Source organism: Triturus cristatus, chromosome 2_1 (assembly GCF_964204655.1).
Source record: "Triturus cristatus chromosome 2_1, aTriCri1.1, whole genome shotgun sequence".
Classification (NCBI taxonomy): Eukaryota; Metazoa; Chordata; class Amphibia; order Caudata; family Salamandridae; genus Triturus; species Triturus cristatus.
In genome coordinates, this window is record NC_140581.1 from 346,652,643 (window position 1) to 346,673,087 (window position 20,445).

Sequence of the window (20,445 nt, forward strand, 5' to 3'; positions counted from 1 at the left end):
AAACCTTCCCAAAGGGTAGACGTGGAGTCCACGGAGCCGACCTTTAGGTCGAAGTAGTTGGTAATCGCTGTTTGGATCTCGTCACAAAAAACAGCATCTCGGAGGGCGTTCGGGGGGAGCCGCCAAGGGAAAGCATGCCGTGGGGAGTCAGGAAAGCAGAGACAGAGCTGTACTGGCGCATGATCGGAAACGGTACGTGCCAGATGAGTCGCTGAGGAAAGCCATGTGAGGACGTCAGGAGAGGCAACCCAGAGATCAATACGGGACCAGCAGCCACGAGAACCAGTGACGCAAGTACCCTCGCGGGCCTCAGGGCGGAAGTGACGCCAGACATCGTGCAGCGAGTTGTCAGTGACTATGGACTGTAATAGAGCAGCGGAGCGGCGGTGGGAAGAGTGGGGGCCAGAGCGGTCCAAAGCTGCAGAAAGCGTGACATTGAAATCACCCCTCAAAGAATGGCAGCCGGTCCCAGAGAAGAAATAAGATGCCAGATATGAGAGAAGAAGTCAGGGTCGTCCGAATTAGGTCCGTACACAGCTGCAACCATCGTGGGTTGGGAGAATAGGGTGCAGTGCAAAATAACATAACATCCGTCAGGGTCTGTGAGTGCCTGAGTGGTGTACCATGGGAGCCCCCTTCTGATCAAAATGGACACACGCCTGGAATAGGCGGAATAAAGAGATGAATGCGTTTCGCCCCTGTAACGTGACGGTAGTCTGGTGGAGGTTGCAGGTAGCAGATGGGTTTCTTGCAGAAGGCAGATGTCGTCCTTGTGCCGGTGAAGGTGTGAGTGGATGAGCCTGGCTTTATGGTGAGCCAGGCACGAATAGTCCAGGTCCAACAAATGATGTCAGTCATGGCGTTGGAAGCTGGAAGCAAGAGTGTAATGCAGTGTGAGGGACTTGGAAGTGGGACAAGCCAACCTGTGTGTCCGGGCGGGCCGAGCCTGATAGAAAGAGGAGCTGGGAAGGCAAGTGAAATTCATACTGGAACCACCAGCAGTCTGCGGCCATGGACAACCAGAACAAGGGAACATGCACCAGGTAGCGGACAGCACTGTGGGGGAGACTAACATACGTCAGGGTGAAGAGGATGCTGTGTAGCGTCAAACTGCCCCAAAAGGGCCCAGTGGAGTGGTGATGCATACGAGCAGTAATAGGAAAAGGCGAGAACAGAAACATGCAAAACACTATGGAGCAATAAAAAACCCAAGAGAACCCCCCACACCCACCCAACACAACCCCCCAAGCAAAGTGCAATCCGAAACCCTGTGTCTGGTTGAGCCACATCAGAGCGAGTGCAGTCAGGAACTTTCTCCAGAAACCACCCCCCACCCTGCCAACCCACCCCCTAACCCAACAAACATTACCAGAAAGCCCACCAACCCCCCACCCACACCAACCCCCCAATCAGGCTGAGATCCCACCCCTACCCGCCCCAGGAACCCACAACTAGGAAAAACGGAGGCAACATTTGGAAAGGGAATTATCCCGTGAGGGCATGGCAGAGCTCGGCGTACTCCCCTGCAGAGAAGCAAGGTGGCCAAGCTGAAATAACGACAGACCACATTTGAGAAAGAACATGCTAGAAAGTCACAGCTCTATTCAGTCATTGTCGTTGAGGCGATCAGAGGTGACGGGCTGAGACCCTTATGGCAATGAACGGGCCGACTTGTCAAGCTTTTTAGCAAATTCGAGGGCGTCTTTAGGATCAGGGAATACAAGCGTTTTTGCGCCCTGCCAGACTCTAAGCTTAGCCGGATAGGCCAGTGAATAGGAGACCTCATGTTTCTGTAGGATCCGCTTTGCAGGGAGGAATTCACGATGGGCAGCCTGGACAGTGGGGGTATAGTCCGGGTAAAATGACAGAGAGTTTCCTTGGTGGTTGATTTTGCCCAAGTCACGAGCAGCCCGAAGAATGGCGTCCCGGTCTCTAAAATTTAGGATTTTTGCAATAACGGGATGAGGGGGCGATCCGGGGCCTGGGCGTGGGCCAAGGGAGCGGTGTGCGCGTTCGACAATGAAAATTGAGGAGAGAACAGCACTGAAGAGTTCTTTGACTAGTTGCTCCACAAAGTCCTCCATGCTGGAAATATTGGTGGACTCCGGCACGCCCGTTATACGGAGGTTGCTCGGACGAGAGAGCGCCTCTAAGTCCTCATTTTTGTTCCGGAGGACCTCCAGGATTTTATCCATCTGTAGCAGTTTCTGATGGTCCTGGGTGGCGGAATCCTCGATGTCAGAGACCCTGGGCTCGACGTGGAGGAGGCGAGTGTCGTGAGAGTCCACACGGGCCTTTACCGAGTCCAGACGAGCAGAGAGTTGGTCCAGTTGGGCCACGATTCCAGTGACCGTCGATTTTACATCGAGCATGATGGCCTTTAGGTCGATGTCACGGGCCGGAGGCGCATCCATGGTGGTCGCACTATCACCACCATCCGATCCAGCACCGTCCTGGTGAGTCGTTCTTCGCTGGTCAAAGGCAATTTTGGGCTGCTTAGGGTCCGTCCTCCCCATGAGGGACAATCCAGTCCACAGAGCATGGGGGGGAGAGCTGGCCAAGGAAGGCAGCGGCCAAGGGCGCGGCAGGCAGACCACCATCCCACAGCAGGTGCAGTTAGCTGAGGAAGAACTGCCGGAAGGCCGCTACTGGGAGGCGGCCGCGGATGGCCCCCACCAACAATGAGCGCCGTGATGGCAGCGGAGAGGCACGGCCGACAGAGAGTGCAATATGAAGGCAGCACAAACAGGAAAAGCCGGAGCAGTGCTCAACTGGGTCCAAAGGCGAAGACGGGAAGACTCCCTCAAGGACCAGGTGAACTTCAGACGCAAGGCCCACCCCGCTGGACCAGCAACGGCAGGGCAGAGCCGGAGGTCAGTGAGGGAGAGCAGTGCATGAGGTAGTGTGAGGAGACCCACTCCAACGAGGCACCCAAGAAGTGGAAGACAAACGGGTGCCTTGAAGAAGGGCAGCAGATGCGGACACCCAAGGTGCAGGACAGTTGCCTAGGTGCCGCGAGGCAGCTGGCCCCCGCAGATACCGCACAGGCCCCCAGGCTGAAGCAAGACCGGCCAGTGTAGAGGCGCAGGCTCCAGGTCAGAAAACGGTGGCACGTAAGGAGCAGGGCCGTCGCGGCTCAGCAGCAGAGGTAGCACCAGGAGCTGACAGCAGAGGGAGAGCAGCGGAAGTAGAACGGGCAAAGCTGGTAGGCCTCACGCCCAGCCCCGAGCCAGGGATAGGCCTGCAGGGCCGAGAACAGTGCAGAACCACAGACAAGGTGCTCCGAAGTAGAGCGGGAGTCAGCCCTCAGTCCCCCGGCGGCAGCCAGAGCACAGGCACAAGGAGCAGTGGAGTCCGGGCTCGTCTGGCTGTGGAGGGCAGAGGCCGGGGCGGAGACGCCGGCCAAACCCAAATCAGTGGGGAGGCACAACCCAGAGGGTAGGAGGCCAGGAGAGGCCGGGAGCGTGCGCCAGTCCGGGACCACACCAGTGGGGAGATGCAGGGGGCACACCGCTTCCGACACCGGGCCCGGGCATGGCCAGCCGCTGGAGGATGCGGCGAGAGGGGAAAGAAGTGTGTGCCCAGGTTGCAAGGGCCCGGGCCAGGCAGTGCAGTTTACGGGCCCCCAACCCCGCCATAGCAGGCTGCGGAGGCTGCACGACTTACCGGACCAAGCAGCGTGGAGTCTGCCGGCGCCCCGCCGGCAAGGAGGAGCACCGAGGGCCAAGCTCAGCAGCAGAGGAAGAAGGGCCGACCCAGTGCGGCCTCGAGGTGTGGGCCCAGCGCAACAGTCGGGCGGTGGAACTCGGCTCCAAGTCGTTGTCAGGAGGCGAGAGCAGGATCAATCTATGCCTCAGGTGGTGCCCAGTCGGAAAAAGCAGTCCAAGAGCAGGTACTGTGTGGTGGTCTGCAGGATGATGTCGGATTGTTTGCTTGGCCGGCAGAGCCCACTAAGAGTGCGGCTGTCTTGCAGCCGGCCAAGCCACGCCCCCCCAACAGTGCCAACTTTTGGAGCTTGAGAAACTCAAGCTTAGGCTCAAGAAGGAGCAGTTGGCCCTAGACAGGGAATCCCTAGAGCTCCAGAGAGCAACAAAGAGATTGGGACTAGAGTCCCATGGTGACAGCAAAAGTGTCCCTAGGGTTAAGGAGTATACTCACGATCATAGGAACCTGACCAAGATAGTCCCTCCCTATCAGAGTGGGGATGACATCCACAAATGGATAACTGCACTAGAAAGGGCCTGTAAACTACAGAGGGTCCCTCAAGAGCAGTGGGCAGCTATCTTGGTGCTCTCCTTTGCTGACAAAGGTAGAGATAAGCTCCTCACTGTTAGAGAAGAGGATGCTGACAATTATTCAGTCCTGAAGAGTGCTCTCATTGATGGGTTTGGCTTAACCACTAAACAGTACAGGACACCCAGAAGACACAGACTCAGGACTTGGTTGACTTGGTAGATTGCTCTACTAAGGCTCTGGAAGGCTGGTTACTTGGCAGTAAAGCGAATGATTTTAAGGGATTGTACAGTTTAATTATGAGGGAGCAGGTCCTTAATAATTGCCAAAATCAGTTGTTGCATCAGTACTGGTTGATTCTGATCTGACCTCTCCCAAAGAATTGGGAAAAAAAGCAGACAAATGGGTCAGAATCAGGGTGAAGCAGAAAGCTCAGAATCAAGGTGGTGACAAAAAGAAGCAAGATGCTAAAACAGGTGGGGAAGAGGGTAAAGACCAGAAGTCTTCACAAGGGCCACACAAACCTCCATCTGGAGGGGAATCACAATCAAAAAAGGGAACAGGCAAAAATAAACCTTGGTGTCAGATCTGTAGAGAGAAGACACATTGGACAAAGATGCCAATTGTCCAAGGGACAAGGAATCTACTCCAGCCACCTCTGCCCCTGAGGCAACTGCTACCCCTAGCTCAGTTCCAAGTGGTGGTGTACAGAACAAGGGAGTAGTAGGGTTAACCTTGGGATCTGAGAGGGACTCTGACCTAGTCAGAATTCCAACTCAGGCTGTCTTCGTCTGTGATGGAGGCATGGATATTGACTCCCTATTTGTCAGTCCCAGTAATCTTGGCAAGTACAGACTTTAATCAATGGTAAGGAGGCCATGGCACACAGGGACACAGGTGCAATTGTCACAATAGTGACAAAAGATTTTGTGGGTCCTGAAGAGATCATACTTGGTGAGATGTAACAAGTGACCAATGCAAGCAATGTCAGGACAGACCATTCCTTGGCAGTTGTGAATTTCACCTGGGGAGGGGTAACTGGCCCTAAGGAGGTTGTGGTTAGCTCAGACCTCCCTGTAGAATGCTTGTTGGGCAATGATTTGGAAACTTCAGCCTGGGCTCAAGTGGAACTCAGAACACATGCAGAAATGTTGGGCATCCCTACAGATGTGTTTGCCATGACTAGGTCACAGGAAAAAATGTCTTCCACTGAACAGGCCCTGGATCCTGAAAAGATGGACCAGGTGCCTTCCAAGAGAAGGAGCAGAAGGGGTAAGGCAGTGTCTTCCCCCGCTTCAGAGTGAGGATCAGTCTCTTGAGGGAAATGATCCCAGTCCCTGTGAAGGAAGTGTCTCAGAGGAACTTGAACCTAATCAGGTTGAGTTATTGGGGACAGGGGGCCCTTCCAGGGCAGATCTGAGCCAGGAGCAGCTGAGCTGCCACTCTCTTGAACCCCTCAGAGAGCAAGCTGCCGCTGAGGCTGCTGGGAGTGCCAGTGGGTCCCACAGGATCTACTGGGATGATGGACGTCTGTATTCAGAGGGTAGAGGCCCCAAGCCTGGTGCTACCAGGAGGTTGGTTATACCTCTGAAGTTTAGAGGCTTCCTATTAACACTGGCACATGACATCCCATTAGCAGGACACTTAGGCCAAAGTAAGACCTGGGACAGGCTTGTCCCTCACTTTCACTGGCCTCACATGTCAGAAGACACAAAGGAGTTTTGTCACTCCTGTATCACTTGCCAAGCCAGTGGAAAGGCAGGTGGTACTACAAAGGCCCCCCTGATACCACTACCTGTGGTTGGGGTTCACTTTGAGAGGGTTGGGATTGACATTGATGGTCACATGGATCCTCCAACTGCATCTGGGCACAGATTCATACTAGTGGTGGTGGACCATGCCACTAGGTATCCAGAGGCAATGCCCCTTAGGACTACCACAGCTCTCCTGGGTATATTTTCCAGAGTGGGTTTCCCTAAGGAGGTAGTATCAGATAGAGATGCAAACTTCATGTCTGGTTATCTGACTGCTATGTGGAAGGAGTATGGAGCGAATTACAAATTCACCACACCCTATCACCCACAATGCAATGGGTTAGTTGAGAGATTCAACAAAACCCTCAAGGGTATGATAAAAGGTCTCCCTGAAAAGCTTAGGCATAGATGGGATATCCTTTTGCCCTGCCTTCTCTTTGCCTACAGAGAGGTTCCTCAGAAGGGGGTTGGTTACAGCCCTTTTAAACCTCTGTTTGGACATCCGGTTAAGGGTCCCTTATGTTTGAATAAGGAGGCATGGGAGTTACCTCTCAAACCACCTAAGCAAGACATAGTGGACTATGTACTGAGCCTATACTCCAGGATGGCTGAGTGCATGAAGAAGACATCAAAAAACCTTGAGGCTAGCCAGGAATTACAGAAAGCCTGGCATGACCAAAATGCTGTTTTGACTGTGTGTCAGCCAGGACAGAATGTATGGGTGTTGGAGCCTGTGGCCCTAGCAGCTCTCCAAGACAAGTAGGGTGGGCCCCATACCATACTTGAGCAAAAGGGAGAGGTTACCCACTTGGTGGACCTTAGAACTCCCAGGAGCCCCCATAGGTTGCTCCATGTGAACAGGCTCAAGCCAAATGTGGACAGGGCAGACATGGGCTTGCTCATTGCTACTGATGAGGGACAGGAGGAAGAGAGTGACCCACTCCCTGACCTCCTCTCACAGAACCCTGATGATGGTTCAGTTGATGGTGTAGCCTTGGCAGGCAGCCTCACTGAACAGCGTGAGACTGATTGCAGGAAGGTCCTCAATCAGTACAGACACACGTTTTCACCGCTTCCAAGTCAGACTACCTGGTATACCCATGAAGTGGACACAGGTGACAGTCTGCCTGTTTAAAATAAGATTTACAGGCAACCTGATCATGTCAGGAACTGTATCAGGACTGAAGTCCAGAACATGTTGGAACTGGGAGTGATTGAGCCCTCATATAGCCCTTGGGCTAGTCCAGTAGTCTTGGCACCAAAACCTCACACCCAGGGTGGTAATAGAGAGATGAGGTTCTGTGTTGACTACAAGGGACTCAATGCAGTCACTAGGACTGATGCTCATCCAATTACAAGGGCAGGTGAATTGATTGATACGTTGGCCTCCTCCAAGTTCTTAAGTACATTTGACCTGACAGCTGGTTACTGGCAAATCAGATTAGCTGAGGATGCTAAACCAAAAACAGCATTTTCAACCCCTAGTGGGCATTACCAATTTGTGGTGATGCCTTTTGGCTTGAAGAATGCACCTGCCACATTTCAAAGGCTGGTGAATAAAGTTCTCACAGGTCTGGAAGCCTATAGTGCAGTTTATCTAGATGATATTGCTGTCTTTAGCTCCACCTAGGAGGATCATCTGGTCCACCTGAGAAATGTTCTGGAGGCCCTGCAAAAGGCAGGCCTCACTATCAAGGCCACTAAGTTCCAGACAGAACAAAGTAAGGTTGTATACCTAGGCCACAATGTGAGTGGGGGACAGGTTCAACCATTTTGGAGCAAAATCCAAACCATCATGGATTGAGTTGCTCCAACCACCCAGACTCAGGTCAGAGCTTTCTTGGGCCTGATTGGGTACTACAGGAGGTTTGTCAAAGGATATGGCTCCATAGTGACCCCTTTGAATGACTAACTTCCAAGAAAATGCCTAAGAAAGTTCAGTGGACAGTTAGCTGTCAAAAGGCATTTGAGGATCTGAAGCAGGCCATGTGCACTGCTCCCATTCTGCAAAGTCCTGATTATTCCAAACAATTCATTGTTCAAACAGATGCATCTGAATTGAGGGTAGGGGCTGTGTTATCACAATTGAATGAAGAGGGTCAGGATCGGATAGAAGCTTTCATAAGCAGAAGGCTGACCCAGAAAGAAACTCTAAAAAGCGCAGTTGTAGCACACCCTTCTTAGTCACAAAGAATTCCAAATAGGCATATATCAAATGTGTATATGTCCTGACAAAATGTACTAAAATTCTTAAGTCTATAGGCAGGTATATCCTATTCAGATCATGTATAAATTCTCAAGGATCGTCCAGGAAACACATCCATTGGAAAAGCTCATTTATTCATATAAGGCAAATTCCCAGCAGTTATAGAAGCCAACACGTGTTTTGTCTGTACACATCTGTATTCAGACTTTTTCAAGGCTGGAAAATAAACATCATATAAATTCCATGAGGTGTTGTATCTTACAGGTAATACAGACACAAATGCTATTAGTTAAAACTCGTGTACATATGTCTCATAACCCCAAATGTAATTTAAAAAGACAAAATGAGGAGACCTCGTGAAATAAGATCTAATACAAAAGGTGTCATGTTTATTGACACCCTACTTAATAGTACATCTCATCACCTACAAACTATAATGAGACGTGTTATATAAAATAGTTGAGAATGTGCAACCCAAATTTAAGAAAAAAGGTCGAGAGAGAGAAGAGAGGAAAGAAAAACCACACCAATAAGTGTATCACACAGTGACGACGGAACAGGTCCAAGCTGCACAACATGCATCGTGCATAACGCACTGCATGGAAGCAAACCACTGACTCTAGGTGACTGTATACCCTGATGTCATAACCACGGAAATGAATCAACACCCACCAGAATGGATAGAATGTAAACCAGTGTTCAATGACGCAAAGGGTCCTCCTCGTCAGTAGTGTCCAGATATACGCTGCTGGTAATATAAAACAATACGTAGTTCTAATAAACAAAAAGTCGTCAACACAAGCACAAATTATGTATACTACAAGGCACGTGGGCTGAGCAAAGCATATAGCTTAGAATTAATATCAAAACGTCCTATTCGGGCACGCTATAGTATAAGCACAGTGCTAAGCACCCTCTACTGGTGCCCATGGCCTGTAAGGCCATAGATTGCATAAACGTGGACTGGAAACTGACTAACCTCCCTGAGTGGGGTCAGTCACTCATGTTGTTAGTGTATTATAGGCATCAAATAATAGAAATATATTGTTATATTTCTCTGGGATATTTGCCAGTACATATTACTGTGTCAAATACAATAAACTAATCGTGAACTCGTCACACACACAAAACGGGGCCTGTTAGTCTAAATAAAATTAAATGACTCAGTGGTAGTAATTCTGATTCATCATACCATGCTAATGGCCAAGTAGTGTCACTCACCCAACAAGTGAAATAATTTCCTGAATAGCAGGTAGGTCTATCGTTATATCCGTGATACTGACGTAATAGTGCTGCTAATTACTGTAGCTTGTAGTCCAAAACTCAGAATCCCTGTAAAAAACATCGTGCACTTGGTTACCGCCCCTCTATTAAAGGTGACAGAACTAAAGTAACATAATCACAGTGTCACCAGTTAACTTACCCCAACTTGGGCCAGTAGTACCCCACGTCTAGTTTTGAATGTAATCCTCCTAGTGGTAGGGTAAAATGAACCATTATTCCCGGTAGAATATCTGTGTCGATGTTAAATAGTTCACCGGGCCGAACCTGGACAAAGGACATGGGTGTAGCCCCCCCTCTGTCTGCCCCTCCCCTAGGAGGGTCCACAGAATCTTTCCAACCCCTTCCCATCGGTATAAAGTGGGTTACCTGGCTACAGGACTTTAGATTTTACCTGGACAAGATTCTGCTAAGAAGAAACCAAGTACTTCGATGGTCTGCACGATGCTGGATGACTGAAGAATCTCCCTTGGAGTAAAGGAGTTACTCCCCTGCAGAAGCAGGCACCTATACGCATCTGACCGGTTTGCTGCTCCTGAGCTCCTGAGTACTCCGAAGATTTCAGCAACACAGGAGGTGGGTTCCCAAAGGTCCCTGAGGAAGATCTGACGTCTCAGTGATTCTGAGACCAGTGTCCCTTGTGGGGTCCGTGCAACTAGAACCCCTGTGCACCGCGTACATTTGCAAGTGCATATGCTTGTTGACAATTCCCGAGCTTGTGCATTGGACTCCGTCTAGTCCTGACCCTGAGCAGTAATTGCACCAAAGATATCCGGCTTCCACTCACCAAGTGTCCTGTGGGCTGGTACTTTGCAAACTAGCTTGAGGTCTCCTCGCGATCCCTGGTCCGTTGGCCTGTGGGTCCTGGCGAGGGTCACCTTGTTTGTTCTTGGGCTTACCTGGTTGCTCCAGATGTGCCCTGACTCTCCATTGCATGGGGAGTCCCCTGGATCTTGCTGGTCCACACCGTAACCTGTTTACTCTAACCGCTTGGGTTGCATTTGCCAAGGCTTGTTGGTGTTCCAGCCGGACATCGACCCCATCAGCACTCGACATCCTTCGTGGGACAGCTCACCTCTGGATCCTGGTTGTCCTCAACATCTCCTGGTCCCCGTGGCTGCAGAATCAAGCAACTCTTCCTTGCACCTGAAGCATCCGACATCGGTGAGCATTCGACTACCGAGCCCCTGGTCACCTGAAGTGACCCAGACTCTGTCCCCTGTGCTTTCAGGTTCTTCTCACCTCGAATCCAGGCTTGGATTCCACCAGACACTCTTCTCCTTCCTGGCAGCAGTACTTCTTTGCAACTCTCCATTGAAAACGACGAAGGTTTCCGACACAACTTGACCCCTATGCACCCGGCTCCTCTGGGATAGGTAACATGGTTACCTCGGTACTTACTGGTGGGTTGGTCTTAGACCCTCCTACGTTCCAAAGGGTTTGCTCGAAGTCATCGTAACTTTGCAACTGTGACTTTCCCATAGAGTTGTACGGAGCACGCGGTCGTGCTTCCTCACTTCACCCGTCCTCTGTGGGCTCCCTGTGTCACTCCTCTGGGTGGTTCCTTGGGGTCCAAGCGATTCTACGTGCTCTAGGCACTGTGTCTAGCCAAGTCGTTATTGTTATACCATTTTTTTAGTATATGGTTCGGTCTCCCCCTGGATCCCGCTGTGTAAATTGCTACTTACGAATGTTCTATTTAGTCAGTATTGTATGCTTTGTGCCCTAATCTAGTATAAAGACTAGTAGAGAGGGTTATATTATTAAATACACATTTTTAAACAACTACTGTGTGGTTCTCCTTTCATTTAGTTATTTAGTAGGTGACATTCTGGTAAAACAAGCTGGTTTACATTCCTTCAACATTAAGCCTGAAGGCTGCTCTCCACAGCTACCACTAGGATAGCTGTCTAAAGGTTATCTTTGACCTCATACATCATAAGGGTCGTGTGGACTGGTACAGGGTGCCCACTGTAATTAGTGGACAGCATATACCAGACCACCTTCCCACAATGAACATAGAATTCTTTACTGGAAACAGTCTACATATATTGCTACTGATTACGGAATGCCCGTTAACACTGACAAAAACTGGAACCACTCTAGTCTCAGCAGGTAAAAGTCTCTGAAAATCAGAGAAATATTGAAGACAGGCAAAACATAACTCGTAAACAAGCGTTGTCAAGCCAGCATGACTGACGTTGACAAGCTAGTGAAATGGTTTATGTTTTAATAGAATTTTATTGCTACTGTGTGCCACAAAAAGACAAAAGAAAACACACCATCTCCTAAGTGTGCCTGCAACATGCTTGCTAGAAAAATGTCTTTAAAAAATTCACTGAAGGAGATTCCTAGAAAGAATTGGAATTGTTTTGTATTTTCTCTGTTTTCTCACTCAAAGAAAATTTTTAAAAAATGTCATTGATGTATCGGTTTTGTTAGTTATATTTTTTAAATAGCCAGCCTTTCAGTAGCGTCACACATTTTATCAGTAGAGGAGACAAAAATAAATGACCGCCTAACCAAGGATTCAAATCTCAAAGATGCTACAATGTCACTAAAGAATTTAGAACAACAACTTTAAAAAACACAGACAATAAATAGCCATATAAGTGTGCATCGGAATTGCAGGCAAAAATTTACTTAAAACCACATTTGTCACTGAAGAGGAAGGAACTATTTTTAGGTGGCCATAAACCTTTCTATATTATATTATGTTTGTCTCCCAGGACAGCAAAAGCTAAAAAGTATGTAACCCCTGAGTCACTTGAGGTGGACAGTAACTGATTGCTGTCCAGTACTCTTGCTTGTCATCCTTGTGCCACCTTCATACATGTGTGAAATAAGCTGACACTGGTGTACTATATTATTGTTTATGCTTACTTCTAAAGTGTGTTATGTTATGTTATTTAAGCTTATAACACACACAGATACTCCAAGGAGTGTCCCAGCGCGAACCTGGAGAGGGAGAAGTGAGCACAAGTTAGACGAATAGATGAGTCTTCAATTATTTTTTGAAAAGAGGAAAGTCTTGGATGCTGCGAAGGGCCAGAGTGAGTTCCAAGCGGTAGTAGCTCTGATTGCAAGTGAACTGCCCCCCATTCTTGTGAGTCGGAAGCGGGGGGTTTGGGCCAAAAACTGGGAAGATGAACGGAGAGTTCTGGTGGGGTGTAGAACAGGAAGCGCTTCCGCAAGTAGGTGGGGTCCCAGGCATGCAGAGCACGGTGGGCCAAGGTCAGAGCTTTGAATTTGACTCGTTCGGCCACGGCTAGCCTTTGGAGGGAACGCAAATGTTGTATGGCGCTGCATCTCATCGGGGTGTTAAAACAAGTCTTGCAGCAGCATTTTGGACAGCCTGTAGTTTGTTGAGGAGGTAGCAAAGCAAGCCGACATTACAGAGCGTTCGTGTAGTCGATCCGAGAGAGTATCAGAGCTCGAGTCACCGTCTCCTTAGATGCCCTAGGGAGAAGCAGGAGAAATTTCCTAAGGGTTTTGAGTATCCCTAAGCAATTCCCTGCTAACTTCTTAATCTGGGTGGTGAAGGAGAGATTCTCCTTGAACTAGACTTAAAGATTCTTAGCGGGTTGCCCTGTTGAGGCAGGCATAGGGAATTCTGCTGGCCATAGAGTTTCTCTAAACTGGGGGGCAAAAGGCCCAAAGAGGAGAATTTCAGATTTATTCTCGTTAGATTTAAGCTGTGCTGAGGAAAGCCAGCGAAAAACTGCTGACAGACAATTTCTGGCCGGGGACGTGGAGCCCTCTGATTTATTTTCCAGGTAAACAGGAGCTGAGTATCATCAGCATATGCTATGATTTTGGCTCCCAACTTTTCAGCCAAGTGGATCAGAGGGGAGACATAAAGATTAAAAAGAAGGGGGCTCAAAGAGGACCCCTGGGGCACTCCAGTAGATACCTCCCGGGATGAAGAGGAAAACGGGGGGAGCCAGACCTGTTGGGTGCGCCCCTCCAGAACGGATTTCAGCCAGCTCAGGGCAGCACCTGAGATCCCCAAGTCCTCGAGGCGGCTGAGTAGCAGAGAACGGGGAACAGTATCAAATGCTGCTGAGAGGTCCAATAAAATTAGAGCTGCCCTACCGGCAGCATCCAGACACCCCTGAATAGCTTCTGAGACTTCCACCAAGGCTGACTCAGTGCTATAGGAGGCTCTGAACCCTAATTGAGCTGGGTGAAGAATTCCAGCACCCTCAACGAAGTTGGTAAGTTGGTTGTTAACCACTTTCTCGCAAGCTTTCGCTATGATAGGAAGAAGGGAGATAGGGCGGTTGTTAACTGGGTTCAGAGGATCCAATGTAGGTTTTTATTAGAAGGGGCAGAATCTTGGCCTGCTTCCATGCTGAGGGAACATAAGCCTCCTGAAAGGACAGATTGATGCGTCTGTTTACTTCTGGGTTCACCATCTCTGCGACTGAAGTCAGAAGTCTTGCTGCACAAGGTGCAGTCGGGGAGCCTGACTTCAAGGCCTTAAGGACCATCAAGGACTCAGGGAGATCGATGGGTGAGAAGGCCGTCAGTGAGAGAGACTCAGCATGCAGCACCTCCGGGGACGAGGGCCTGTCCATAAGGTGATTGCCTGGAGTGAAGGATGCCGGAATAGAACAAATGATATCAATAAAGAAATTTGACAGTTCCTCAAACCAGGCGTTGGAGGATAGTAGTGTGGTGGATTCAGCTTTGGGGGCCATGAAGCTCTGGACAATCGAAAGCATTTCTTAGGAATTGTTCCTGGCTAGATCAATGCGGTCTCCATAATATAGACTTTTGGCCTGAGTAATAGAGGTATAGTACAGCTTCTGGGCTTTTCTAAGGTTAAGCTTCGCCGAGGGACAGTAATCCCGCCGCCATTGGCGTTCTATTTTTTTACAGTGTTGTTTTTGTAGTTTATGCTCCTGCGAAAACCACGGCTTGGAAGAGGAATCCCTGGTTAGTTTAACAGGGGCCGTAGGGGAAAAATGATCCATGTTAGTGGTCATGAGAACTTGTTTGTCAAAGTAGTATTTGGGTCATAAATAATCTAGATTCCAATTTTATTCTGTTTACAATAAAGTTTGCACATAGGGATAAAAGGTTCTGTCAAGAGGACAGGGTTTGCAACAAACAGGGAATAATTAAAATTAAATTAAGCTAATCAAGCTGCATAAAAATAAGCTCACTCTTTTGCAATACATTTATATCAATTACTCAATTAATAAAATTCCATATTCGAAGAAGACATTGTGATTGGTATATCTGATCAACCTCAGACCAAAATGTTATCACCAGTCTATGTGGCGCCAAAGGAGGCAATACACTCAGGGGCAGATTTACAAGCTCCTTGCGACATCTTTACAACACCGTTGCGTCACTTCTGCGACGTAGCGGCATCGTAAACAATGCGCCACTATGCAACATATTTACAACGTGATGCATCTAGTGAGCTGAGTCACGTTGTAAAGCCCTGCGCTACATTATACCGGTGTCAGGGATAATATATGCAGGGTGGGCATTCCGATGCAGGGAAGCCTTGTAAAAGTGACGCAGTGAAATCTACAAGATTTCACTGAGTCACTTTTACGATGCCACTGCGTCAAAGCCTTACGACTGCTTGAAGCAGGCATTAAGAGTGACTCAGCATGTTAGGAATGGGCATTCCTAACCATTGCTGGAGTTGCGTCGTGCTTGCGACACGACTCCAGCAATGCGCTGCCTTTATGTCAGAAGATGCGTCCCGCATCTTTCCATCCTTGTGCCACGGTGCGCCGCATTGTAAATGCAGCGCATCCATGGTGGCGCAAGGCTATTTGTGCGCGACACAAAATAACAGGCGCATCTCTGCTAATATGCAGAGATGCACCAGTTATTGTAAATCTGCCCCTCAGTCTAATAAAAAGGCTAATAAAAACTCAGATAGCCTGACAGACATCCATTCATCATTAGTTAGGCAAGTGGCAAACTATCTAATTGTCGAAAAAGCCACAGCCAGAGACTATGGTCAAATAATAAAGTGGCAGATTGTGTTGCAGCATACTTTGGCTTTCTTAAATCCTCGAATAGATTGCCACTCTTTCTAGTTGTTTGTGTGAAGTGTTTGCATAAAATGTGTGTTTTGCCAAAACATCTGTATCTGTTCCGAGCCCTGTTTGTCCATGTTTCTACTTTCTTTTTAGGATGTTGAACTCTTCTATTTGTCCTTTCTATGACCTTGTAAGAGATAAAAAAAGAGCATCCAGATTACATAGAATATCCTTACATCTGGGAGTTTGCCTCTACCTGAACCCCTTTTTATTAATTATTGGGTCATTATGGCCCAATATATTTCAATTCGAGTTCATAACCCACACAGTTAATTTTTGTAAAATTACCAGGACGTAGACTTCAGAATTGTAATAACTATTTCCTACCAAGGACACTGGTGACCATGAGGAACTCATATTCTATGATTTCAATATGGCCACCACCAGTGGCAAGTCTTATGAGAGTCCCAAGACCTCATGGGATATCCAGTCTTTCTTGTCTTTACTCAGGTGGTTCACAAAATGTATTCTACTGAAATGTGAAGTTTCTGTCCAAGCAGCGTCAACACCAAGCACAGCCTTCTATATTCTACTGCTCCATTCGACATGCATACTCATGTTCTTCAGAGTAATGCATCTTGTGAACAAAGTAGAAGTAATAGCAAAGCCCTTTGGTAAAGCAAACAGTTGCTAGGCGATATGCAATTGAATTGTGTGCCTTCTTGTGCAAGTGGACCTAAACTGATGCGTAAGTATGAGTCATGAGTCAGGAACTTCTATCCAAGCAGTGCTACTGACTGGACCACTGACATATCGCGTTAAAGGTAAGGCATATATTCAAGTACTACATAACTTGCACAGTCTGTGCAACAAAGCTTGACCCTTCTACTTCCTTGCAATCTTTATCTTATCTCTGTATGTAGATCTGAATTGTCCCTGCTTCCTTTCGGCCGTAAAAGATGCCTGAATCTGATGACCTTTCGGAAACTCTGATTATCTGTCCTGCTGCTGCCACCAGGACAATCATCTCACAAGAAATCCCTATTGTAAGAGATGAACACCATGTAACCTTAACTCGAGGATAGATCTCTATTGCGACAACAATTAATCACATTACTTAACTCCAAGATTACTAATTCCTTTTGAACCCTACTAATGGATTGTAATTTGTGAATATTTGCAAGCCTAGATTTACTACCGCTTTGCATTGAGTTTGAGTTACTTTTTTTAATGCAAACCTGACTCAAAGTGTTAAGGTGGGATTTACTATCCGACGAAAATATGGATTGCACTGCATTGTGTTACTTTGTAGCAAAAGGGCGTTCCATGGGTGCTGCATGGGCATTAGCATTGCAACCACCCATGTGTTTTGATGCAAATCCCTATCTGCAAAGAATGGTAGACAGTGATTGGCTCTAAACTCCTATGTCTCCTTGAGACAGGCCCAGCTAGAAGAGATGTTTTAATTTCTCCTCATTGTTCGTACTTTGCAGGTGTTCTGTATTATATGGCAAAAACCAAAGGAAATGATGGACGGAGTGTTGAACATTGCAAGCACTCACCCCCAGTCAACTGATCTGGGTTTAATCCATCACCGTTCTTTAGCCCACTCTGCCACCCCAGTTCAGACATGCCCATATGCAAATCAGTCTGACCCTGTGCCTCATGGGAACAGTCCAGCCCGAACTGCCAAGCCATGTCTTCCCTGGACCGGAAACAAGCTTCCTAGGACCGGTTTCTGGCATTTCAGCCGTCTTCAACCAGGCTTGCTTGAATCCAGTGGCAAAGTGAGCAAGGGACTCACGTCTGAGCATACCCTGCCAACTTATGGCGAACAAAGCAAAAACCAAAGGAAATGATGGACGGAATGTTGAACATTGCAAGCACTCACCCCCTAGTCAAATGATCTGGGTTTAATCCATCACCGTTCCTTACCCCACTCTGCCACCCCAGTTCAGACATGGCCATATGCAAATCAGTCTGACCCTGTGCCTCATGGGAACAGTCCAGCCCGAACTGCCAAGCCATGTCTTCCCTGGACCGGAAACAAGCTTCCTAGGACCGGTTTCTGGCATTTCAGCCGTCTTCAGCCAGGCTTGCTTGAATCCAGTGGCAAAGTGAGCAAGGGACTCACGTCTGAGCATACCCTGCCAACTTATGGCGAACAAAGCAAAAACCAAATGAAATGATGGACAGAGTGTTGAACATTGCAAGCACTCACCCCCAGTCAACTGATCTGGGTTTAATCCATCACCGTTCTTTAGCCCACTCTGCCACCCCAGTTCTGTATTATACAGCATACATACAACGTGGGAAAGGCCTTAGCAGTTACTTTATATCCTGGGAGGTACCTCTTCCAGTGAAAAAACTAAGATTTAGAACACACAGACTCCCTTGCACTATGGCGCAGGTGCACCAGCGCAGGGAGAGAGAACAGCTCCACATCTTAGTAGATATGGTGCTGTGCTGCTCTCACTCTCTTTAGTTTCTGTGCTGTATTGTGTGGCTTCTTACTAAATCTGGCATCCCATTTTTATTTCTATTTTGGCAGGAGGATTCTGATCATCCATTTTAAAGTGTGGTGATCGCGATTGGTTACAAATCACAAACACCATATTTGTGAGCAGTTGTTTGAACTGTTCCATTTTTACATGGGCTGCATTGCTATTGTGCATTCTTTCCCAGTGTTCAGGAGTGTTCTTGTGTCAAAGGTCATTTAGTGATCACAAAAGTAATGCAGTGTTAACAGCGGGGGTCACTGGTTTCGTACCTGTGTTGTGTTGATTTACTGCTTTATTGTGTTGTGTGCACTTTCTACCATTTCATTTCCATTTTTACTGTAAGTGCATTAATATAGCTCAAGAAATCATCAAAGTGTTGTGCATTCACAGGAACCCATGCTAGTGATTCACAGCTTATTTATATTAGTGACAACTGTGTTGTATGATACTTCAACGCGAGTCTGCAGTAATTTCTTTCAGGTTGGTCTTTGCTGATCATCTACATCTACCCAGTGCCTTAGGTAATGGGGAACATCAATACTTGTACCTTTTGATACTACTTGGTTGTCACTGCAGATAAATTTGCTGGGGAAAATGTCTGACACCTAACAAGCATAGTAGTCTTTCTTTTTACACTCTGAAACCACCACTACAAACCATACAGCACGAACTCTCTGCACCAGCACCAATCTCCACAGCAAATGTTGTATACTAGTTTCATACTAATAACAAACCACATGTCTGCCTCTTATAGTTGATCTAAATGAGTATTAACGTAAGACAATAAATGTAACAAGATAAATGCAATACATGTAACGTTTGTAAATATGAGTTATTAACTGGTGTGTCTTGTTTCAGGCTTCTGGTTGGTTCTCCATGGAGTGGTTATCCCACTAACAGAATGGGTGATATTTATAAATGTCCTGTTAATTCACAAATAAACACTTGTGAAAAGCTGAACTTGCCAGGTAAGTCATTCTTACTAGTCAACAGCTTTAGCAATGTGGCTTATCAAATCTTGATTACATTGTACAATTACATCAGTACTACTGTACAGTTTGGACTAAGTTCGCAAAGCTAACATTTAAGGCCAACTAACACACTTTTGGGCAATTTGTGTCTTTCTCCTGGCTCCTCAATATCCAGTATGTTCTGTACCTTGTGTCTGACAACAGAGGCAGAACTTAATGGTGAATTGCCATGTGTAAAACCTTCTCAGGAAGATTCTTATTCACAGAAGCGCTTTGTGATCCACGCCCTTAGCTTAGAGTTCATTTCTAACCCTGTGTTAGATTTGTGAACTTTTTTTTTATATTTATTAGCCTTTTTTGCTGGCACAGGTCAGCTAACCCTGCTTCAGCCTCTACTTCAGGCATGCCAGGTTTCGCATAAGCATAAATCATAATATTTTAGCTTTGGAAAATCAGCTTGATTGGGGTTTGTATAAGAACCGAATTTGGACTGTATTTTCTTTTCAGATAGTTTTCCACTCAGAATATTACATTATTTTTCAAATGAACATAATTACTTATACTTTTTGTAGACATGACTTATTTGTGGCAATCTAACTGCAAAGTGACACTGTGACACTGACAGTGTTGCAAGTGCACATAAATCCTAGTCATGCTCCATATCACACTGTTTTACTCTTGTTCTCTATCCTCTTTACACACTTATTCAAACAGAATGGTTCACCTTCATGGTGGACTTTTCCACTAAGAGATATTTGGATTCTCTTAATTAGGATTTCTAAATTAGAAGCATTAATAGTAAGGTTTACACGAGTAGGTACCTCATATGAGAATCAGACCCATTGACCCTGAAAGCATATGGTGTATGGAAATAAAGACATACTACTTGTTCAACGTGCATAGCAATTCACAAAGGAGGTCCTTGTCCATACAGGTTGATGATCACTGCAATTGTTGTGTTACTTGTGCCCTACACCTACCACACATCACAAAGCCTCTGCCTCAGCACACTCACAGAGGGTTTCACACCAATCTATTGTGCCCCAATGCAAGCCGGAGCCAGAGCAGTCAGGCAGGAATTTCCAAACACCTCAGGGGGTTGAACCCTCCAGCCCGAACTGCTAAGCCAGGTCTTCCCTGGACCAGTAACAAAAATCCAGGGACCAGTTTCGGGGTGACACCCCTCATCAGCCAGGCTATCTTGAATCCAGTGGCAAAGTGAGCAAGGTACAAACGTCTGGGCATACCCTGCCAACTTAGGGCGAACAAAGAAAACTCAAGGAGATGATGGACGGAGGGCTGAAACTTTTCAGACACTTACCCCCAGTCACAGATCTGGGTTGAATCCCTCATCGTTCTTTAGCTCACTTTGCTACCTCAGTTCAGACCCAGCTTTATGCAAATCAGTCTTGACCCTGTGCCTCATGGGAACAGTCCAGCCCGAACTGCCAAGCCAGGTATCCCTGAACCGGAAACAAGCATCCTGGG

The 20,445-nt window shown here is 47.4% G+C and overlaps 1 protein-coding gene across 1 annotated transcript in view; it reads left to right on the forward strand.

Annotated features, from left to right (window-relative positions):
* The window catches only part of ITGA2 (integrin subunit alpha 2), a 596,388-nt gene that overhangs the window by 207,242 nt on the left and 368,701 nt on the right, over nt 1–20,445 (forward strand). Inside the window, exon 3 of the mRNA XM_085631250.1 lies at nt 18,845–18,954. Within this exon, the coding sequence (XP_085487376.1) occupies nt 18,845–18,954 (110 nt within the window). The remainder of the gene's footprint in view (nt 1–18,844; nt 18,955–20,445) is intronic.